Below are 24328 nucleotides of genomic sequence, written 5' to 3'. Positions count from 1 at the left end.
ATTTTATGCTCAGCACTTCTGCATATTGTTTTACTTTAAGTCCATGCTCTCCTCGACACAGCGACACAGCGTTTGTTTCTCCTCCACTCCTCCAATGCTTCAGATGTAAAAGCTCCACCCCATTCCCTCAGTCCCACCCTTACTAACAAGGGATGTCCCTCCCTTAGGTGCATTTTCTTTTTACTTTCCAGTGCTCCTGATTAGAGGTGACGTTTCTCCTCGCCTACCACACTCAGCAATTCTCAAATCAAGCTTCAATTCAGACCTGAGACTCTGCAGTTCTCCTTCCCATCGTGTTCTTTGTACACAAAGAGCCTGATGTACCCAGAACGTTTTACAGGCTGGATACGTGATTCTTTCAGCCACATCACATCAAAGAAACTCCAAAGGACAGCTGTGATTTCTTTTCCTTACCTTCCTTTCTACTTGTTAGGATATCTGTTAGGAGCTTACTCTTATCTTCAATTGTATTCACGTTCCTGAAACTAAGAATGCTTCTGATGCTTCACACCAATTCACAAAAAACCTCTGAACAGATACATGGGAGGGAGGGCAGGAAGAACAGCTGTATGCAGAATGAAAGAGTCAATTTACAAGAGGAATTCTACCATAACAGAGTAGTGAGTCGCAGCTCCCAGAGCCAGGAATTCAATCCCACCTCTGTTTTTTCTTAAGGAACGGGACCAGATTTCATTAGAAGCCCTTCTATGCAATCACTGTAGCTTCTGATTGACATTTAAAGCAATTTCCAAACAGGAAGAAATGACATCAAAGACTGCAGCAGTCACCTTCCCTCCTGTGAAAGCGTTGTGCAAAATCACAGCAGTGTAACAGGCAATGAAAACTCTTCTGTCACATCCTGCATAAGGACATCACAGGCAATCCCATTTTCACCCCTGCAGGGCTGCACCAGGATATAATCTCCTGCTGATCAACTTTGGCATCTTTCAAAGAAACATCACCATCTGCAGTGGCTTTGTAGAATTGTTTCGAACCCTGACCCCATCGCACCTCCAGCTGTCCATACTGGAACAGTGGGGCAGCCAATAAAATCCTTAATTTCAACGTACATCAAGCAATTACCAGGCCTTATAGAATCACAGAATGGCCTAGGTTGAAAGAGGTGATTTGAGACAGCCAGCGTGGCTTCACCAAGGGCAGATCGTGCCTGACCAACCTGGTTTCTTTCTACGATGGAGTGACAGCTTTGGTGGACAGGGGAAAGGTGATGGATGTCATCTACCTGATTTCTGCAAGGCCTCTGACACGGTCCCTCACCACATCCAGCTCTCTAAATGGGAGAGGTGTGGATTTGAAGGATGGACTGTTGGATGCATTAGGAATGGGCTGGCTGGATGCAGCCAAAGGGCTGTGATCAATGGTTCTGTGTCAGGGTGCAGGCAGGTCACAAACGCTGTCCCTCAGGAGTCGGTCCTGGGAGTGGTGCTCTTCAGCATCTTCATCAACAACAGACGATGGCATCCAGTGCACCCTCAGTGAGTTCACAGAATCACAGATGGTTGGGTTGGAAGGGACCTCAAGGATCACGAAACTCCAACCTCCACCAATGCAGGGCCACCAACCTCCACATTTCACAGCAGCCCAGGGCCCCATCCAACCTGGCCTCCAACACCTCAGGGATGGACGGGGCATCCACAGCCTCTCTGGGCAGCTGTTCCAGCACCTCACCACTCTCACAGCAAACAACTTCCCCCAACATCCATCTGAAATCCGCCCTCCCTCAATTCCAACCATTCCCTCGTCCTGCTGCCATCTCCCCTTCCCAAGAGCTGACTCCCCTCCTGTCTGTAGGCTCCCTTGAGGTATTGATACAGACTGGGGGAAGAGCTCTTGGGGAGCAGCCCCAAGGAGAAGGGCTTGGGGGTCTGGATGGACGAGAAGCCGGACATCAGCAGAGGGCTGGAGCAGCTCTGCTATGAGGAAAGGCTGAGGGAACTGGGCTCGTTTAGCTTGGAGAAGAGAAGCTGCAGGGAGACCTGATGGTGGCCTCCCAGTGCTTGGAGGGAGCGGATAAACAGGAGGGGAACGGCTGTGTGTGAGGGTGGTGGTGATGGGACGAGGGGAATGGCTTTAAAGTGAGCCAGGGGAGGTTTGGGTTGGCTGTGAGGAGGAAGTTTTTCATGCAGAGGTGGTGAGGCAGTGGAACAGGTTGCCCAAGGAGGCTGTGGATGCCCCATCCCTGCAGGCATCCAAGGCCAGGCTGGATGTGGCTCTGGGCAGCCTGGGCTGCTGGTTGGTGACCTGCACACAGCAGGGGGTTGGAACTGATGAGCATTGTGCTCCTTTGCAGCCCAGGCCATGCTAGGATTCTATGAAAGAGACCCTGAAGATCATCGAGCTCCAATTCCCTGTTACAAGAGGTGGTGGCTGCAAGTTGTGCCAGAGGAGGTTCAGGTTTGATGTCAGGAAAAGATTTGTTCTCAGAAAGAGCGGTCAGGCATCGATACAGCTGCCCAGGGAGGTGTGGGGGTCACCACCCATGGAAGTGCTCCAGAACCATGGAGATGTGGCACCTGGGGACGTGATTAATGGGCACGGTGGGGATGGGTTGGGGTTGGACTTGGTGACCCTACAGGTCTTTTCCAATCTTAATGACTCTGTAGCTGTTAATAACCTCCTACAAGCTGTTGCAGGGGTTGGATTCCCAGTGCCTCCCACGGAAGAAGGCTTCACTTCACAGGCCAAATTTCCCATCCCCAGAATGAAGCGTACCTTCCTCTTCCTTCATTTTCTTCAGGTCATCCTCTCCCACCAAGGAGACACGTTTGGGAGGTTTGTCCACCTGCTGCTGCTTCACCTCCACTTCGAAGTATTTCTGCCTCTCACGGAAGGACCTCTGCTCAGGGCTGTGCAGGCTGCTCTGCGTTGGCACCTGTGAAAATCCACAAAGCTCACAGAGTGACCGAGCCAAGCTCCAGCCTCAGCCCTGTGCCTCAGCCTTGTCCTCCATAGCACTCCCCTTCCCCTTCCCCAGCATCCTTTCTCCGTATCCACAGTCCCAAAAGCCTGAATCCTCTCGGAGCTGCTGGCCCAGCTCCTGCTCCGGCCACCAGACTTCACCTCTGGGGCAGGTTTGGGTTTCTCTGTGCAGTTCCCAAGGACACTGAGAAATGGGTAAGCACTGAAAGGAGGATTTTCTGCCATCATTCCTTCCCCACGACCGAATGTCATCAATAGCAACAGTCAGGGACGTCACTTGTTGGAATGGTAAACCCACCTCAAATTTAATTCCAAGAAGTGGAAATTTCGCTGTTGAAAAAATAAATCCGTATTTCACAGAATAAATAACAGAATATCAGAAGAACAGAACTATAAGGAGTAAAACAAACCGACCCACAGAATCCATTTGTGAACCAGAGATTACAAAGTGTAAGGCTAAAATGAGAACCGCCAAGAATTATTACAAACAAGACTGTTCTTTAGTTATATAAATGAAAATGAATCATAGGAGGAGAGCAAGCAGACCTTCAGTTTCAGCTTTGCCTTCAACCAGAATGAAGGTTCTTGGAGCAGATTTAGCCTGGCCCTATAGCTTGGAAGCTCAGCGGGTTTCTTTGTATCAGAACAGCAAGGTTAAGGCAGCACCCTAATGCCCTGGGAGAGCAGTGCTATGAAAAATAACGAGCCTTACAGAACTGCCCAGGTTGGAAAAGACCTCAAAGATCACCGAGTCCAACCACAGCCCAACCATCCGACCCCAACCCTAACAGCCCTCTGCTAAACCACGGCCCTGAGCACCACATCCAGACGGCTGTTAAACACATCCAGGGATGCTGACCCAACCACCTCCCTGGGCAGCCACTGCACTGCTCAGCAGCCCTTTCTTAGAGAAGTTCCTCCGGAGATCCAACCTGAACTCATGGAGTCCCCAGTCTTGGTTATGAGTCTCCAGTCTGAGTTATGGGGTCCTCAGTTTGGGATATGGGTCCCCAGTCTGCATAATAGGGTCCCAGTCTGGGTTATGGGGTCCCCAATCTGATTTAGGGGGTCCCACGGGGTCACCAGTCTTGGTTATGGGTCTCCAGTCTGAGTTAATGGGTCTCCAGTTCAGGATATGGGTCCTCAGTCCGAGTTACGGAGATCCCAGTCTGACTTACTGGGTCTCCAGTTTGGGATATGGGGCCCCAGTCTGGGTATGCCGAGTGCAGGGCAGGACGACTTCCAGTCCTGCTCACCATTCCTCATCCCAGCCAGGATGCCATCGGCCTTCTTGGCCACCTGGGCACACTGCTGGCTCACACTCAGCCCACAGTACCCAAGGCTCCTTTCCATCAATGCTCCATCTCCTCTGTGTTCCACCACGTGGGTGACGTTGCCCCCAGCCAGCAGCACCTACCTGTGTCTCGAGCAGAGGGTGTGACAAGGGCACTGCTGCAAAAGTCTTGTATGCTTGCTTGACGTTGATGGGAATCTCATCAGGAGAGGGTGGTGACGGTGGCTTTGGCTACAGCGACAGAAACAGGACATAAAAAAAAATAATCACAGTTGTTATAAAAGAACAGAACACGGGGGAAACGCTTCAAAATCCTCACCCTGCAGAGCCTCAGCAGTGCAGTATGGAAGGGATCCTACTGCAGCCTTGGGCAGGAAGGAGAGCAGTGCATGGTGTGCATGCCATGGAGCAGGACAAGCACCACAGCCTCATCTGACTCCTTGGCTGGTGGAGGAATCTAATTCTGCTGGCACGGATCTTCATCTACTTCACCAGAATTTCGTGAGCGTGGGACCAAACTTCACCAGAATTTCGTGACCAAACTGATGTCACTGAAGGATTTCCAGCCAATTCAAGGAGCACGCACCCATCTGAATCAATGGGCTTTTGGAGCGGGGGTACAGTGGCACACAGTTAACTGAGAGCTCCTTCGGGCTGAAAAAGCCAAATTCAGTCCACGGGGAAATGAGGGAGAAGCTCTGGCCTTATCCAGTATTTCTGACTAACGGAACCTTCCTCGTTGGAAGGGACCGACCCACGTCACTCCTTTTTTCCTGTCTTTTCCTTCTCCCCCAGTGGCTGCTGTACTCCTGATTTGGAATAAATCCGTATTCTACAACTACGCAGCAGCAATTCTTACCCAGGCTAAGACTGAAATACACAAACCCTTCTTTCCCATCAACGTAAAGCCCTGAGAATGAGAACCTCTGAAAGAAAACCCATCGTTCTGCAGATCATCAAACTCCCTACAGATGATGCCAAGAGGCGAGGTGCTGACGCCAAGGTTTCGTGCCTCAGCGTAACTCGTCGTGGCAGCGGAGCAGCCTGGGACAAGCTGAGTGAGCAGGAACTGCGGCCACTTACAGGGTTGTGCACAGTGGAGCACGGCTCGGGCTGCTGGAAGGGATTGGGGCTGCCCCCCTCCTCCGCGTTGTGCGAGGCTGCATTTTGTCGCACTCGAGAAAGAGGCTGAATGACGCCTGGCTTGGTCTGCTTATGTCAGTGCCACAAGGAGGGGGGGAAAGGCAGAGGAAGAGAGAGAGGGAGAGAAAAGAGTTGAGAGAGGTGAGTCCCTGGGAAGGAGAGCTGCTGCAGCAAACGCCAAACGCAAAGCCATGCCTCTGGTGCAAGCATCTGGAGAGCAAAGCGGCGCCAGGCAAAGCAACACCAATGAGTTACGTGATGCCCAGTTCACAGAATCACAGAATGGTTGGGTTGGAAGGGACCTCAAGGATGACGAAGCTCCAACCCCCACCACACGCAGGGCCACCAACCTCCACATTTCACAGCAGCCCAGGCTGCCCAGGGCCCCATCCAACCTGGCCCTGAACACCTCCAGGGATGGACGGGGCATCCACAGCCTCTCTGGGCAGCTGTTCCAGCACCTCACCGCTCTCACAGCAAACAACTTCCCCCTCACATCCAACTGAAATCCGCCCTCCCTCAATTCCAACCATTCCCTTGTCCTGCTGCCATCTCCCCTTCCCAAGAGCTGACTCCCCTGCTGTCTGTAGGCTCCCTTGAGGTGCTGAAGGCTGCACTGATTCACCCCGCAGCTTCTCTTCTCCATGCTGAACGAGCCCAGCTCCCTCAGCCTGTCTTTGTACGGAGGTGCTGCAGCCCTGCTCATCTCTGTGGCTCCTCTGGCCCCTCTCCAACAGCTCCCTGTCCTTCTTGTCCTGGGGGCTCCAGCCCTGGACGCAGTGCTGCAGACGGGGCCTCACGAGAGCAGAGCAGAGAGGGACGATCACCTCCCTGTCCCTGCTGCCACCCCTCTGCCGATGGAGCCCAGGATCCCATTTGCTCTCCGAGCTGCAGGAGCACACTGCTGCCTCACGTTCAGTTTTTCACCCACCAGGACCCCCAGCTCCTTCTCCGCAGGGCTGCTCTCCAGGCCCGCTCCTTCCAGTCTGTATGGATGCTGGGATTCCTCGGGCAAACAACAGATTTCCAAACAACAAATGCCAAATCCTCAGATCTGCGACCTTTCAGTTAGTCAGATTGCCTGGAGCACCCAAACCATCTCCAGGATCAACACGACTCCACCTCCTGCAGAAGGCACAGCACTGTAGAACCAAGCTGAGCTGCTCCAACCCCAGCCCAAGGCAACAGCCTCATTAGAAAGAATGCTTTCAAAAATCAGAAATCCGTACCAGTGTGATTCTATTTTACAGTAATTACACTTAAATAATTTTTAGAACCAGTTTAGATAGCAATTGTCATTACTGCAAATGACGTTTGTAAGGAGGAAGTACATATATGGGCCATCTATCCATCGAATAATGGGAGCTGATCTGTCGTTTGGTACTGCTGGTCTGAGTTTCACAGTTGCAAAAGGATTTTCTCCACTTAGAAAGGGTGGTTTTACAGTGCCATTCATGTCGGGTTTCAGACCTGCAATTTCTGGTTTGTCAGCTGGTGTTTTGGCAGCAGCACCTTGGGAAGACTCCGTTCTCAGTGAGAAGGGAGAGCCTGCCTGCCTGAATGGCACAGAAATGTCAGAGCTTGGGGATGGAAGCAGCACGAATGGGAAACGCAGCCAGGGATGGGCAGTGACAGAAGTTGGGGCGCAGTGGACAGAACACCAGCAAAGCCTCCAGCTGGGAATGCAGACAGAGGGGAGCAAAAAGTGGAGACAGGAGACCGAGACGTCATCTGAGCTGGAAGTGAACAAAACTCCAGATACTTAAAGGGACCAGAAGCACAACTGGGTAGAAAAACCACGAGAGTGAACTGCTCATGTAAGCGGGAATAAAAGCTATAAACATTGAGTTTTCAGTGTAGGAATACGGAAGACAGTGCATTTGTACAAACTTGGAGGGACGCTGAGAAAGAGAACACAGAGCCGGGAGTGAGACGTAACCAGGCTGGAAGTAAGCACACAGCTTACAAGCTTTACATGCTGGGGGAGGCACAGGAGACACTACTGCAAGCTCTCAGAGCAGATGTACTTACTGATCTGCTGTCATCCTGCGATGCAATGAAGTTAATGGAAGCCTGGAAGCAGAAACAGAAGCGTCAGTGTGGAGCACATAACGGAACCCTTCAGCTAACCCTGCTCCATTCAGAACCAGACTTACCAAACTCTTTCCCCCTGCCCTTCTTCCCATACAGCACAAAGCTTTCAAGTCCCGCATCAACCCCTGCAACGCATCCTCCACGTGGGGAGCAGCTCAGAGAGCAGCTTCTCTGAGTTCCTCCGCAAGAAGACACCCGCAATCCTCTGCACTTCACACGTTAACCCCCACCCTCCCTGCTTCTCCTCCAGCTCAGCAGATCGTGGCCCCTCTTTGCTCGAGCCAAGTCATCAGCACTGCAGCTTGTTGGCCATCTCAGCAAAAGGAGCAGGGAACAGCCCTGAGAGCAGAGCGGCTGTCCTCTGCAGCAAGCTGCGGGGCACCCCAAGCCCACGAGCCGGGGAGCACGGAGCTAAGGGAAGCAAACAGCAGGGCCAGGTGGGAGCAGCAGGGAGCAGCAGGGAGCAGCAGGGAGCAGCAGCGCACACTGCACACCAGAGGGAACTTACAAAGCGTGTCTCCCTGCCTGGCCGAGCGGCTGCGGGCATCTGCAGGGGGGAAACACCAGGGGAGAGAATGGAGAGAAAATGGAGAGACCGGCGTGCCCCCGTGAGGCTGAGAGCCTCCCCAGCACACAGAATGCCCTCGCCCAGTGCTGTCAGTGCCCCACTGCTCCCTGCCTCACAGGAAGGCTCACTGCCCGCCTCTGCTGCCAGCCGTGGAGGACGACGCACTGATGCCCAAACCCACTGCAAACAGCTCCCTCCTCTTCACACCCGGCAGGAGCCAAGCCCAGGCAACACGACTGTGCAGCAGGACAATGGACTGCAGGGAACTACGAGCCTCCAGCCTGACCGCAGTATCGAGGAAGGTGATGGAACACATCATCCTGAGTGCAAACACGGGGCACGTGCAGGACAGCACAGTGACTGTCCTAAGGCCTTTGGTAACACCTGGTGACTTCTTCCAAAGCAAGGCTGGGGAAGGGCTTGGAGAATGTGGCCTCTGAGGAGAGAGCGAAGGAACTGGGGCCGTTCAGGGTGGGGAAGAGGAGGCTGAGGGCAGACCTTGTCGCTCCCTTCCAGCGTCTGAAAGGGGATTGCAGCAGAGCGGGGCTGCTCTCTGCTCACTGGTGACAGGTGACGGGACGAGGGGCAATGGCCTGGAGTTGTGGCAGGGGAGGTTCAGGTTGGATCTCCGGAGGAACTTCTCTAAGAAAGGGCTGCTGAGCAGTGCAGTGGCTGCCCAGGGAGGTGGTTGGGTCAGCATCCCTGGATGTGTTTAACAGCCGTCTGGATGTGGTGCTCAGGGCCGTGGTTTAGCAGAGGGCTGTTAGGGTTGGGGTCGGACGGTTGGGCTGTGGTTGGACCTGGTGATCTTTGAGGTCTTTTCCAACCTGGGCAGTTCTGTGATTCTATGCTGTGATTCTATGGGACCCCATAACCCAGTCTGGGGATCCCATAAACCAGACCGGAGACTCCATACCCAGACTGGGGCCCCCATATCCTGAACTGGAGACCCAGTAAGTCAGACTGGGATCTCCATAACTCAGACTGAGGACCCATATCCTGAACTGGAGACCCCATAAGTAAGACTGGGATCTCCATAACTCAGACTGAGGACCCTTATCCCAAACTGGAGACCCATTAACTCAGACTGGAGACCCATAACCAAGGCTGGTGACCCCGTGGGACCCCCTAAATCAGACTGGGGACCCCATAACCCAAACTGGGACCCAATAATGCAGACTGGGGACCCCATGGGCTTAGGTTGGATATTAGGAAGAACTTCTCTAAGAAAGGGCTGCTGAGCAGTGCAGTGGCTGCCCAGGGAGGTGGTTGGGTCAGCATCCCTGGATGTGTTTAACAGCCGTCTGGATGTGGTGCTCAGGGCCGTGGTTTAGCAGAGGGCTGTTAGGGTTGGGGTCGGATGGTTGGGCTGTGGTTGGACCTGGTGATCTTTGAGGTCTTTTCCAACCTGAGTGATTCTACGATTCTATGATTCTTACATTCTGTGTAACATTCAATGTTTGAGAACTAATTCTACCTGATAGCATCTCACCTGACATGCAGGAGACTGCTGTCCAGAAGCATTAAATCACACACGTGGGTGACAGAAAACTCGTGGATAGAACAGAAGATGGGTACAGAGTGCATCTAGGAAGGCTAATGGCTCAGCACTGTGACACCATGGCACCTTAGGAAACAAGTGCCCAAGTTACTGACTCCTAACAGCCACAGAAGAAGTAAGGAAAAACAGGCTGTTAACACAAAGATTGGATCTCAGAAACCAAAGCAGTGAGGAAAAGCTTTCTAAGGACCTTAAGAGGCTAAAATGAATGATAAACTCAAGAGACAGTCGGAAACGTTTTAAGAAGTCAAGAGAATCTCTCAAGCCATACTCAGCTGTGGACACAGGAAAGCAAGAGAAAAGCTGGAGAGATTATTCAAAATGGTTCACTCAAGGTACACCAGTGCCATGTAACAGGGAGATCCAACTTAAAAGTAGGAAGGGAAAGGCCTGCACCTGCAGAAACGCTCCTGGGATGCTCTGAACTCTGCAGAACTCAGTTAAATCTGGTTTATTCTTCTCAGAACTCAAGGAGGAAGGAGTGAATGGTTTTACTTGGAAAGGTTCCACTGTCTGACAGCCTCTGCTAGGAAAAAACAGACCATCACTACTGCCAAAGGAATCAAATAACAACAATCCAGCAGGGTCCTCTAATGCCAAATGATTTATCATGCAGCAAGCCCATCCAGAGTTAAGAAGGCAGATGGCATTAGCTGGAGGGTGGCTGGTGGGAAGGACACGTCACCGTGCCTTCAATGCCAACACACTTCTACCAAAAGCACCAGAGAATCACGAAAGTTGACTGTGACAAATTGGAACTAGGAACACTCCATCCAAAGACTTGTCTAAATTTAAAATAATAATAATAATAAACCAATCCTTATAGTAATAAACCAGTAATGTCACAGTGAGGGTTGTCACACAGCAGTTCCAGGAGCTGCTGGCTGGGAAGATGCAGACTGTCCCTAACCAGGAGTTGAGCTTCTCTAGGGATGAAGAAAATGAATATCCAGATCCCTGTCCACTGCAGAACAAGGAGTAGCATCCTCACCCCAAGAACACCCCTAGATGGAAGGACCCTAAACTTAAAGAAAGCTGCCATTTGTGGTCAAAGGAAGACTTAGAGGCAAGGAGCCCCAAATACACCTCTGAGCGTACATCTGCTGTCAGAAAAGCAAAGGGATGGAGCTGGAAGACACTGCATTACTATAATCACAGAACCATAGAATGGCCTGGGTTGAAAAGGACCAAAATAATCATCAGACCCCTGCTGTGTGAAGGGTCTCCAGCCAGCAGCCCAGGCTGCCCAGAGCCACATCCAGCCTGGCCTTCAATGCCTGCAGGGATGGGGCATCCACAGCCTCCTTGGGCAACCTGAGAACAGTGCCTCACCACCCTCTGCATGAAAAGGTCCCAGAGCCAAGGAATGGTTGGGTTGGAGGGGTCCTTGAAGATCACAGAGCCACGGAATGGTTGGGTTGGGTTGGAAGGGTCCTTGAAGATCACAGAGACATGAAATGGTTGGGTTGGGTTGGAAGGGTCTCTGAAGATCATAGAGCCACAGAATGGTTGGGTTGGGTTGGAAGGTTTCTTACAGTTCACAGAACCACAGAACGGTTGGGTTGGAAATGTCCTGGAAGGTCACAGAACCATAGAATGGATTGGGAGTGTCCTGGAAGGTCACAGAGCCACAGAATGATAGAATGCATTGGGTTGAAATGATTCTTAAGGCTCACAGAATCACAGAATCATAGAACAGCCTGTGTTGCAAAGGAGCACAATGCTCATCAGTTCCAACCCCTGCTGTGTGCAGGTCACCAACCAGCAGCCCAGGCTGCACAGAGAACCCACAGGGTGCCATAAAGATCCATAGTGAGCCACAGTGATCCATAGGGTGTCACAGGGATCCACAGGGTGCCACAGGGATCCATAGGGTGCCATAGGGACCCATAATCATAGAATCACTGTAGAGTCACAGAATGGCCTGGGTTGCAAAGGAGCACAATGCTCATCAGTTCCAACCCCTGCTGTGTGCAGGGTCACCAACCAGCAGCCCAGGCTGCCCAGAGCCACATCCAGCCTGGCCAGTGGACAGAGTGAACGGAGTGAACTACTGCCCATTACAGCTCTGCTGTTTCTTATTCCAGACTCTCACTGCTGTCAGTGTTAACGGTCCTCTCGCCCCAAGATGATGCAATTCACCTCACCGAGCTGCTTCAAAATTAACTGAGCCAAAAAAGCAGTTCAATTCTGTCAAGCTCAGATTGCTGGAATGGCTCAACCAAAGACCAGGTAACTGCCAGAACTGTTTGGTCCCAATAGTTGCAGAGCAGCCACACTCCCAATGGATGCAAAATAACCGAGGACGGAGCACACAGCACAATTCTCCCTTCATTACAGCTCATAATGCAATCCTGTAATGTCTGTGAAGGGAAAATTTCAATGCCCACTTCAGAGTATTTCACTTCAAAAGGCTCAACTGATTTGTGAAACCCACTGCCACGGGATAAACACTGAAATCAAGGCTTCATGAGATGGAAAGCAAAAGTTCACAGTTTGTATGAGTAATAAGAAGAGCTAGTGAAAATAGGGAATGCTGACAAAAACAAACCAAAAATTACAAGAAATTTTCAAGACAAAAGCTAAAAATTCAGAGAGAAAGAAAATCAGTCCCTGGGGGGCAGGTCAGCCCATAAGTGTGTGCACAGGGCCCTTTGGTTCTCTTCTGAAGAGCCCCATGTGAGCTGCTGGCAGAGCCACCGACAGAACAGGGATCACTGTGGGAGGCTGAGCAGCAGTGGTTTACAGAGCTGAGGTTTCTCCAAACTTTCACTTCCCCACTTTTTCTGATGTACAGAATTCAACACGAGGCAAAGGAAGGAAGGGAGGGGTTGGGGTTTCGTGATCCTTCAGGTCCCTTCCAACCCAGGCCATTCTGTGTGTGAGGCACAGGTGAAGCCATTCTCAAAACAGACAACGACCACTTTGTAGTCATCTTAGATACTCCCCTGCTCATTAATTACTCTGATAATTAATCCTCAGAGCAAGTTTATGACCAACTACTTAAATCCTGGGTCTCGGAAACATTCTGAAAGAGAAGAGCTCCTTCCCTTGCTCTCCAGATGCATCCTGGAAAGGATATTTCTCCATCACAAAGGTGTCACTCCCAAATACGGAATCACAGAATCACAGAATGGTTGGGTTGGAAGGGACCTGAAGGATGGTGAAGCTCCAACCCCCCACCACAGGCAGGGCCACCAACCTCCTCATTTAATGCTGGACCAGGCTGCCCAGGGCCCCATCCAACCTGGCCCTGAACACCTCCAGGGATGGACGGGGCATCCACAGCCTCTCTGGGCAGCTGTTCCAGCACCTCACCGCTCTCACAGCAAACAACTTCCCCCTGACAAATACAGGAATGATTCTCAAATAAAGGAATTATCCTCAGCTCCTTCTGCCCGTTGCTGCCCTGGAAGCACACCTGCCTCCTCCCCATCGCCTGCCTTATGTGCAGCCTCACCTGCTGGTTACTGGGAGAATAGGGGGTTTCTCGCCTTGAATTTCCCGTCCCCGACTCAGGAGCCTGCAAGAGAGAAGACAAAGCTTGAGAATTACTGTGCAGCAGCAACTTCCACACATCTCTGTCTGCAGCGAGACCAGGAGACAGTTCTGATGTGCAGAATGAAGGAACTATGGACCACTTCACCACAAGGAGGCAGGCAGTGTTGGCCCAGTGGCAGATGTCACACTGCAAAAAGCACTGGAAACAGCAAGAGGATTGCATGAAACATCAGAGCTCACATCCGAACACCTTGCACAGCCAACTACATCAGGCTGAGACTTCTGCCTTGTAAGGATTTCTGGGAATCCCCTCCCCCAGCACGAGGCAAACTTCATGTCCTGGAGCAACTAAAGCCACTCGTGACCAAAAGGAGACTCTTTCAGAGCCGTATCCATTGCAGCTGGCCTGCAGCTGCAGAGCAGGGCAGAGCACAGGAGGGATTCATCCCTTCTGCAGGAACCCCCACAGCAGCATCACAAGGGCAGAGTCCCAATAATCGTCATGCTGGTTAAGGAACACCATTAAAAAGCATTTTAGATGCCTAAAAGTGGAAATGGGTCCTTTGGGATTTCAACCCAAAGCAAATTTTGAAGCAAATCTACGGGTTTTGCAATTATTAATTATTATACTCATGCAGCAGTGAATCCCGTTAGTGTGACCTGGATCAGCTGTGGGCAACGGTATTTATTTTTACATCCCAAGCCAGGGGATGTAATCTAAGGCTTACACCGGACAAAAGAAAATACCTGCTCCTTCCTCACACCTCAGGGACAGCACACGGCAGTCTCAACCCCACCACTTCCATGCCGCTCTGCTGGGCTCCGTCATCCTCTGCCCAAAGCCTCCATGTGCTGCTCATCCACCCACCGAGGAGGGTGCCGTGCTGCTCTGCAAAGACCTCATCCTACAAAGAAAGCCCTTCAGCTCCCTCACCCACCTGACACAGCTCTGCTGCCAGCGCACGGGAGAACAGATGATGGGAATTGGTCTTTTCTGACAGCAGTGTGGAAGCAGATTAGCTTAAGCTAACTGTCACAGGCACACCCTGATCCACACCCGATCGCTGGATCTGGGTTAAATCTGCCTTTTCTGACCACTGACTGTAAATCTAGATATGCATCAATGGTGTCCATAGCACAGACTTTGACTTTCCATAGAACGGCCAGGGTTGGAAGGGACCTCAAGGATCACGAAGCTCCAACCCCCACCAATGCAGGACCACCAACCTCCACATTTCACAGCAGCCCAGGCTGCCCAGGGCCCCATCCAACCTGGCCATAAAGATCCATAGTGAGCCATGGTGATCCATAGGGTGCTATAGGGATCCATAGGGTGCCATAGGGACCCATAATCATAGAATCACTGTCGAGTCACAGAATGGCCTGGGTTGCAAAGGAGCACAATGCTCATCAGTTCCAACCCCTGCTGTGTGCAGGTCACCAACCAGCAGCCCAGGCTGCCCAGAGCCACATCCAGCCTGGCCTTGGATGCCTGCAGGGATGGGGCATCCACAGCCTCCTTGGGCAACCTGTTCCACTGCCTCACCACCTCTGCATGAAAAACTTCCTCCTCACATCCAACCCAAACCTCCCCTGGCTCACTTTAAAGCCATTCCCCTCGTCCCATCACCACCACCCTCACACACAGCCGTTCCCCTCCTGTTTATCCGCTCCCTCCAAGCACTGGAGGCCACCATCAGGTCTCCCTGCAGCCTTCTCTTCTCCATGCTGAACGAGCCCAGTTCCCTCAGCCTGTCCTCATAGTGGAGGTGCTGCAGCCCTGCTCATCTCTGTGGCTCCTCTGGCCCCTCTCCAGCAGCTCCCTGTCCTTCTTGTGCTGGGGGCTCCAGCCCTGGACGCAGTGCTGCAGACGGGGCCTCCCAAGAGCAGAGCAGAGAGGGACGATCACCTCCCTGTCCCTGCTGCCACCCCATTTTCAATGCAGCCCAGACAAAAAACATCCGTGCTTGCTGGAGCCCACGGACACCCATCACACCATTCCCACCATCTCCCCACATCTCCCCGCTCCCACGGAACCACGGCAACACTGCTGCTCCTGCAGGCTGCCCACGACCACAGGAGCTCCTCCCCAGCCCCTCACCTCGGCCCCCCAGCACAGGGCACATGCACAGCTGGTCGGTTAGTGCCGGAGGACGACCGCAGTCAGTCAGCACACAACACATCACGTGCGTTAGGTGGGAGCAGCCCAGGCCTCGTGCTGCCTTTGCACGCCCCGTGGTTTAGTAGGAGCCGCTTGGCTCCTGCGCGACCCGCATGCTGCACGCCGTCAGAACCCTTGCCTTGGAGTAAAGGTTGGTCTTCAGCACTCCCTCCCTGCCATAGCCCAGCGGGGGGCCCCCCAGGCAGGCTTTGCCCGCCGCCTTCCCCCTCCTGTTGGCCACCACGAAGGGGTTCTCGCTGAAGAGGATGGGCTGCGAGTCGATCATGCACTCTTGCTCCGGTGCCTCCGGCTCCCGGGTTGGGGAGCAGTGGTTGGGATCCCGTTCGTCTACAGGGGGTTTTTCTGCCCCACACGTGCGCCGGCAGGGCGACGCGGGGTCCTGGGGAGGGCCAGGCTCGCATCTGGTGGTCAGGGCTGCTGCTGCTGCTGCTGCTGCTGGGGAGCAGTCCTGGCTGTCCTGTGCCACCGGCAGGGACTGCATAGTGTGCTCAGACCCTGCAGCCCTATCGCAATGAACGGGCTGTGAGGAAACAGAAGGGTCAGAAAGACATAAAGAGAGGAGGGAAAAGGAGAGGAAGAGAAATAAAAAGAGAGCAGGAGGACAGGGGAGAGAGGAATTCCAGAAGTAATGCCCACAGCACCATCCCAGCTTCTACTCCATCACCAGTCCTGTGACCCAAGTGCCACTTCATACAACCACAGAACCCCAGCATGGCCTGGGCTGCAAAGGAGCACAATGCTCACAGAATCACAGAATTGCCATGGTTGGAAGGGACCTCAAGGATCATGAATCTCCAACCCCCCTGCCATACACAGGGCCACCAACCATCCCACCTAATGCTAGACCAGGCTGCCCAGGGCCCCATCCAACCTGGCCTTGAACACCTCCAGGGATGGGGCATCAAATGCTCACCTGGTTCCAACCCCCTGCTGTGTGCAGGGTCGCCAACCAGCAGACCAGGCTGCACAGAGAACCTACAGGGTGCCACAGTGATCCATAGGGTGCCACAGGGACCCATAATCATAGAATCACTGTCGAGTCACAGAATGGCCTGGGTTGCAAAGGAGCACAATGCTCATCAGTTCCAACCCCTGCTGTGTGCAGGTCACCAACCAGCAGCCCAGGCTGCCCAGAGCCACATCCAGCCTGGCCTTGGATGCCTGCAGGGATGGGGCATCCACAGCCTCCTTGGGCAACCTGTTCCACTGCCTCACCACCTCTGGATGAAAAACTTCCTCCTCACAGCCAACCCAAACCTCCCCTGGCTCACTTTAAAGCCATTCCCCTCGTCCCATCACCACCACCCTCACACACAGCCGTTCCCCTCCTGTTTATCCGCTCCCTCCAAGCACTGGAGGCCACCATCAGGTCTCCCTGCAGCCTTCTCTTCTCCAGGCTAAACGAGCCCAGCTCCCTCAGCCTTTCCTCATAGCAGAGAAGAAAAAACTTTTAGCTAAGTTCGTGGAAGCCCTTGGGGTTATTCAGCTGCAAAAGAGCCACTGGCTTCTGAACAGAGCTGCAGCAGTTTTCCTTTAGAGGTCAGGCTCTCTGCTAGTTTTGTTCATAGCTGATTTGTTTCTTTGAACGTAGCTGGAAATCCACTACAGAATCACAGAATGGTTGGGTTGGAAGGGACCTCAAGGATCACGAAGCTCCAACCCCCACCACACGCAGGGCCACCAACCTCCACATCTCACAGCAGCCCAGGCTGCCCAGGGCCCCATCCAACCTGGCCCTGAACACCTCCAGGGATGGACGGGGCACCCACAGCCTCTCTGGGCAGCTGTTCCAGCACCTCACCGCTCTCACAGCAAACAACTTCCCCCTCACATCCAACTGAAATCCGCCCTCCCTCAATTCCAGCCATTCCCTTGTCCTGCTGCCATCTCCCCTTCCCAAGAGCTGACTCCCCTGCTGTCTGTAGGCTCCCTTGAGGTGCTGAAGGCTGCAATGATTCACCCCGCAGCTTCTCTTCTCCATGCTGAACAAGCCCAGCTCCCTCAGCCTGTCTTTGTACGGAGGTGCTGCAGCCCTGCTCATCTCTGTGGCTCCTCTGGCCCCTCTCCAACAGCTCCCTGTCCTTCTTGTCCTGGGGGCTCCAGCCCTGGACGCAGTGCTGCAGACGGGGCCTCACGAGAGCAGAGCAGAGAGGGACACACTTTGCTGTCAGCATGCAATACATGCAATACGCACACTGATATCAGCAGCCTCGTGCACACTCCCTGTTCTCACTTACGCTCCTATTTGCATTTCAGCAGCTCAGTAACTCTGCTGCTCTCCAGCAAAAGCGACCCCAAGGGCAGCACATGGCCTCCCCCCTCCTGCAGCTTTCTCAGCTCCACCACCACTCTGCCAAACGCCACCTGTCTGCCCCCAGCTTAGTTCCACGTACCCCCCGGCACACACAGTAACACAAATCTCTCTTCTTGCTCCACTGAGCTCCCACGCAGTCACACCACATCACTGTTCTCCATGCACATCCACCCCATCCGCACACACACTCGTTGCTCTGTTTCATCTCTGTGCACACTCACAGCACCAACAGTGGGGCACAGAGCACAGATCCCTTTACACGCTGGATGGAACCCGAAGCACTGACCTTTTCTCCTTTAGAACCATAAAAGAGTGTTTGTTACCCCACGGAAGCCTTCAGCAGTGAAGTGGGGATAATGAGAGAACAATGCTGCAGCCTCCTCCTCCTCCTCCTCCTCCTCCTCCTCCCAGCTGCCGGCGGTGCAGCAGAAAAGACCCTTTCAGCTCAGAGCACATTCCCCAGTTCCTGTGTCACAGCAGCACTCACCAAAATAGCTCTGGTGGCCGGGTGGGCTGCTGGCTTACAATGGCAGCTGAGAGGCTCAGGAATTCCTGCTTCCCTCCCCCAGCCCTCACCCCCACCCCAACCCAATGCAGCGAATGGCAGGGATGCAGCTCAGATCCTATTTCTACAGACACCAGGTCGGTGCTACCCCCAGAAATCCTGCTATTGTACCGCGTCCCTTCCCAATGCAAAGGGCTCCTACCAGAAAAATCCCCCTCCTCCCCACCAAAATCCCACTTTCTTTTCCCACAGTGCCCTGCAGGCATTCGAGGCCAGGCTGGATGTGGCTCTGGGCAGCCTGGGCTGCTGGTTGGTGACCTGCACACAGCAGGGGGATGGAACTCAGAGATCCTCGAGGTCTTTTTCAACCCAGGCCATTCTATGATTGCATGAAATGATCCTAATACAAAAGCTACATTAGGCTAAAAGTGCTTTCACATCCATTGCTCCTTTGTGGATGCACTCACTACAAGGATGTCAGCATGAGGCGGGCTGGCCGTCCAGCAGCCACGTCACCCTGACGCTGCTTCCCCTTGCCAAGCAGGCAGCACAAATATCACTCAATCATCACTCATTCCTGGAGATCCCACAGCACCAAAGCTCACAGGGTAAAAAAGTAAATGCTGCTTTCAGGGCACTGCGGAGATGAGCATCTCCCCAAGGCTGCACAAGGGCTGGTGGACCCCCAGGTCCCGTTCTGATGATGGACATGACTGGAGCTGAGCTTCACCCACTCCTCACATTAACCTCCAGCACTACTGCATGCGTCCCAGTGCAGGATGCTCTGCTCCCTCAGCTCCACACGGACTATTTTTACCAGACGAGCAACAATTTCTATTTTGGGGAGGCAACAATCCTGGCAATGCATTGTGCCTTTCCCAGCCTTGCTCTGTCACTCTGCACTCCAGCACAGAGAACAGGAATATCCTCTGCGACCTCTGAGCAAATACACAAATGCATTTGCAGTTGTGACCCACAGCTTTGCCTCGGATGCTGACAAATTTAATCTGAAATCAAACAGCTACAGAGAGGGAACCATGGGCCAGGAATCAAAAGCTTCGGACTGGAAAGCACAGATTTATTAACTAACAATGGTGATCCGTTACTGACAGATGTAAAGTCATCTTCATTTCCTATGGTCCAGGAAGCAAAATGAGACTGTAAGTGCACAGTCATTCACGGGTATAGCTTCCAAGCCTGTAATATCCAGAAAAATGATAGACTATAACAGCTCCTTTGTTGATGTGATGGCATTGTCCTGACTTCCTACTGCAGTACTGCAAACACCGCGGTGCTGAGAAGCTGCCACTGCAGAGGGCATCAGTGAGAGGAGCTTTCATAGAATCACAGAACTGCCCAGGTAGGAAAAGACCTCAAAGATCACCGAGTCCAACCACAGCCCAACCATCCGACCCCAACCCTAACAGCCCTCTGCTAAACCACGGCCCTGAGCACCACATCCAGACGGCTGTTAAACACATCCAGGGATGCTGACCCAACCACCTCCCTGGGCAGCCACTGCACTGCTCAGCAGCCCTTTCTTAGAGAAGTTCCTCCGGAGATCCAACCTGAACTCATGGAGTCCCCAGTCTTGGTTATGGGTCTCCAGTCTGAGTTATGGGGTCCTCAGTCTGGGATATGGGTCCCCAGTCTGCATAATAGGGTCCCCAATCTGATTTAGGGGGTCCCATGGGGTCACCAATCTTGGTTATGGGTCTCCAGTTCAGGATATGGGTCCTCAGTCCGAGTTACGGAGATCCCAGTCTGACTTACTGGGTCTCCAGTTCGGGATATGGGGCCCCAGTCTGGGTATGCCGAGTGCAGGGCAGGACGACTTCCAGCCCTGCTCACCATTCCTCATCCCAGCCAGGATGCCATCGGCCTTCTTGGCCACCAGGGCACACTGCTGGCTCACACTCAGCCCACTGCCCATCAGCACACCCAGCTCCCTTTCCATCGGGCAGCTTTCAGCCACTCCTCCCCAAGCCTGCAGGGTTTCCTGGGGTTGTTGTGACCAAAACGCAGGACCCGACACTTGGCCCTATTGAAACTCATGCTGTTAACCTCTGCCCATCGATCCAGTCTGTCCAGGTCCCTCTGCAGTGCCCCTCTCCCCTCTGGCAGATCAATACTTCCTCCCAACTTGGTGTCGCCTGCAAATTTTCATGCAGCTTTCCACAGAAGTTCTTCTGCTGTACAAACTGCACAAACACAAAATGTGTTCCATGTTTAGGACCCCTACTCACAGAACAACCAACATAGCAGATTAACCCAGGAGAGACAAACATCTGCCCCTTCTTCAGGCACTGTTCTTTTGGGCATCCCCATGAGAAATTCCACTGCAACCTACAGCAGAGCCATGACAGAGATTGAGCTAACTGCACATCCTTCTGCTCAGCAGTGGGAACAGCGGCTCTGCACGGCCTTGAAGGGCACCAGACAGCAGCAGGAGATACGCAAGACAGCTTAGAGGAGAAAGTGCTTGGTGTGAGAGCTGCCAAAGCACAGACAGAAACAGTAATACTGTGGGAATGGGGCAATGGCATCAGCCGTCTTAATAGAGGCGTGTTTTTTGTAGATAGACAACCTGCTACTTGAGCCAAGAATGGTTTGGGTTGGAAGGGTCCTTACAGATTATAAACCATAGAATGGGTTGGGTTGGATGGGTCATATCACAGAATCATAAACCATAGAATGGTTTGGGTTGGAAGGGTCCTTAAAGATCATAAAGCATAGAATGGTTTGAGTTGGAAGGGTCCTTAAAGATTATAAACCACAGAATGGGTTGGGTTGGAAGGGTCCTTAAAGATTATAAACCACAGAATGGGTTTGGTTGGACAGGTCATATCACAGAATCATAAACCATAGAATGGGTTTGGGTTGGAAGGGTCCTTCAAGATTATAAACCATAGAATGGGTTGGGTTGGGTTGGTAGGGTCTTTAATGATTATAAACCATAGAATGGGTTGGGTTGGGTTGGAAGGGTCCTTAAAGATTATAAACCACAGAATGGGTTGGGTTGGAAGGGTCATATCACAGAATCATAAACCATGACGGTTGGACTAGATGATCTCATAGGTCCTTTCCAACCTTCTGATTCTATAATGATTCTGTGATAGAATGGGTTGGGTTGGAAGGGTCCTTAAAGATCATAAAGCACAGAGTGGGTTGGGTTGAAGAGACCTTAAAGATCATCTACTTCCAACCCTCGTGCCATGGCAGGGGCACTTCTGCCAGACCAGCCTGCCCAGGGCACCCCCAGACGTGGGGCACTCACACTTCTCTGGTCAGCCTGTGCCAGGGCCTCATTATCTTCACTGTGAAGATATTTGTCCTTATATCCAACCTAAACCTACCTTCTTTTATTATCCCTTGTCCTATCACTACACATCCATGTACAAAGTCCCTCTCCAGCTTCCTGTAGGCCCTTTTAGGTCCTGGAAGGCTGCTATAAGATGTCCCCCCAGAACTTTCTCTTCTCCAGGCTGGATGACCCCAACTCTCTCAGCCTCTCTTCACTGGAAAGTGCTCCAGCCCTATGAGCTGCATGCTTTTCTTCTGGTTGGACTGCTTGAACCTTTCAGCACATGGGCTGGGTGCAACCAGAACCTCGCTGTCATTGGAGCTTGTAGCTCACAATCAAAGCGGGTGGGATTTTTTCAAACAGAGCAAAGGTAGGGCTGAGCAAAAGACAGCTGGGAGAAGATAAATGTGCACTAATTGGCCCTTCCCCTGAGATGGGACATTTATAGATGCTGCCCCACACGCAGCATTCCAGTGCTCTGCTGCACATTCCAGAGCCAGGCGCTCCCAGGCTCAACCATAGGCTCCCAAATGCTGCTCAGCTCTTGGGCTGCTCACAAAGGAACAGCTGCTTGCACGGCTCTCCCCTCGCTTCCAGCTACTCAGTTACATGAAGAGATGCTGGAAATACTTCAAATGTTCTCCTGATGAAATATATGTATTTTTTTCTTTGTGGACAGCCAGGAGAGAAAAGGCAAAGTTTGGGAGGAAGGGGAGGAATGATGTAAGGCAAAGCTGGCGACACAGTCATGAGATGATAGACAAATACGAGAGAAGAGCTGTCTCAATGGAATGAAACAGAGATGGGTAGAAGAGATGATCCGAAACAATGGGAGAACAAAGAGAGATTCTGTCTCTGATGACATCAGCAAAGGGTTGGTCCTTCCTGTAACAGCAGGAAAGGAACTGGGGATAAGCCTGAGGATGCGAAGCTCGAAGGGAGCAGGCAGCAACTGAGCAGAATAGGCGTGATGCAGGGAAGACAAAGGAAACAGAGGCAGAGATGTGACATTTTAAACAACCCAGGAAGGAAAGATAGCTGTCATCTGTGCCATCTGTGGAACCAGGATTGTCTCTTTGCTGAGTTTCCACCATGTATCAGAGATGGCAACGCAGGAGGGCAGAGGGGCAGCACTAGTGCCAAAGGCATCATCTGTGCTAGGTGGGATGTGCAACCACTTCTGCTTCGCCTTTTGCAGTTCTAGATGGGTTCCAGACCTTGCTTTAAAACTTCTGGTACCAGTGCCCTGCACTCCTTGCTTTCTCTGCACACAGAGCATTGTTGCCTTATGTGCCTGGCATCATCTTCCCCTCCTGCTTCTGCAGCTTTCAGTACTTGCTTCTTTCCCCACCGATGCCCCCACCCCCTTATTCATGTATGTTCTTCCCTCCTGCTGGGCTGTTCTTTCTGCCTTGTTCACATCATCTCCTGCACCAGAGCAACTACAGAAGTCACTTCCCTTTCTGCAATGGGAAGCAACTTGGCTCTCTGCTCTCACCATTTCGTAGAATCACAGAATCCTAGAATGATCTGGGTTGGAAAGGACCACAACAATCATCTCATTCCAACCACCTACTGTGTGCCAACCAGCAGACCAGGCTGCCCAGAGAACCCATAGAGTGCCATAAGGATCCATAGTGAGCCACAGTGATCCACAGGGTGCCACAGGAATCCATAGGATGCCATAAGGACCCATAGGGTGCCATAGGGATCCATAGGGTGCCATAGGGACCCATAATCATAGAATCACTGTAGAGTCACAGAATGGCCTGTGTTGCAAAGGAGCACAATGCTCATCAGTTCCAACCCCTGCTGTGTGCAGGTCACCAACCAGCAGCCCAGGCTGCCCAGAGCCACATCCAGCCTGGCCTTCAATGCCTGCAGGGATGGGGCATCCACAGCCTCCTTGGGCAACCTGTTCCACTGCCTCACCACCTCTGCATGAAAAACTTCCTCCTCACATCCAACCTAAACCTCCCCTGTCTTTTCTCCTTCTAATCTTTCTGCTGCAGCTTCCTCCCGTTTCAGACACCTGAAGTCCACTACAGTTCTGCAGAGCACCTCTACCATCACACTCAGGCAGAGGAGAGGGCAGGGAAGGGAGCAGGGATGTGCACTGAGCACCCATCACTTACAGTGCGATTGACTCTCTGTGAGCCACTGCTGGGCAAAGCAGCCAGGGTCCGATAGTCCATTCGCAAAGGTTCACTCGGGACATTCTGGAGAGGGGGAAGGGGGAGAAGCAAAAAACAAAACAGAAATACCAGGAAGAGATCAGGCCAGAATTCAGCTACAGCAACCGCAGAGAGCAATTAAAAGGAAACCACCCTTAACCACAGCCAAGGCTTTGTCTCCGAACGCTGCAGGAATCTCCCACTGCTGGGATGTGAACCTGGCACTGCTCCAAACGCAGCCACAGGGAAAAGTGACAGGCCTGGAGAAATGCTGCAGGGAACAGCCACGCCGGGATGCTGGTCCTCAGCATTTCTCCTGTGCAGTGCACACATCCACCCTCATAGAACCACAGAACCCTAGAATGGCCTGGGTTGAAAAGGACCACAAAGATCATTGAGTTCCAACCCCCTGCTGTGCACAGGGTCACCAACCAGCAGCCCAGGCTGCACAGAGCCACATCCAGCCTGGCCTCGTAAGAAAGAGAAAAGAATACTAAATATATACAATCAGTTTTCACCAAATCCAGAAAGATTTCCAGTCTGGAGCTGGGGATACAGGAATTGGACTCGATGATCCTTATGGGAGCCTCCCAGCTCGGCATGTTCCGTGATTCTATATTTAAGAAAGTCAATCCGCAATTCCTCTGTGGTCTCTATTTTCAGCATTAACTCACACTGTTTGTACAATCGTGCCTGATATCACTTCCTATTTTAATTTGCTTTCGCATTTTAGCCATTGTTTTTCACC

The 24328-nt window shown here is 52.4% G+C and overlaps 1 protein-coding gene across 33 annotated transcripts in view; it reads right to left on the bottom strand.

Annotated features, from left to right (window-relative positions):
* Nucleotides 1–24328, bottom strand: part of SCRIB (scribble planar cell polarity protein) — a 121794-nt gene that overhangs the window by 19599 nt on the left and 77867 nt on the right. For 10 of the 33 annotated variants that reach the window (XM_090138203.1, XM_090138208.1, XM_090138207.1 and 7 more), the window contains 8 exons: nucleotides 23542–23625; nucleotides 15402–15803; nucleotides 13061–13123; nucleotides 7980–8018; nucleotides 7409–7450; nucleotides 5318–5446; nucleotides 4358–4465; nucleotides 2734–2893 (listed from right to left, as the gene is read on the bottom strand). In XM_090138203.1, the coding sequence (XP_089994329.1) occupies nucleotides 2734–2893; nucleotides 4358–4465; nucleotides 5318–5446; nucleotides 7409–7450; nucleotides 7980–8018; nucleotides 13061–13123; nucleotides 15402–15803; nucleotides 23542–23625 (1027 nt within the window). The remainder of the gene's footprint in view (nucleotides 1–2733; nucleotides 2894–4357; nucleotides 4466–5317; nucleotides 5447–7408; nucleotides 7451–7979; nucleotides 8019–13060; nucleotides 13124–15401; nucleotides 15804–23541; nucleotides 23626–24328) is intronic. The other 23 variants (XM_090138218.1, XM_090138221.1, XM_090138225.1 and 20 more) reach the window with 17 other exon arrangements.

This window comes from Phasianus colchicus, chromosome 3, assembly GCF_987193195.1.
Source record: "Phasianus colchicus chromosome 3, bPhaCol1.hap1.1, whole genome shotgun sequence".
NCBI lineage: Eukaryota > Metazoa > Chordata > Aves > Galliformes > Phasianidae > Phasianus > Phasianus colchicus.
Note: the sequence above shows the minus strand (reverse complement) of the source record. Positions and strands in the feature narration are given on the sequence as shown.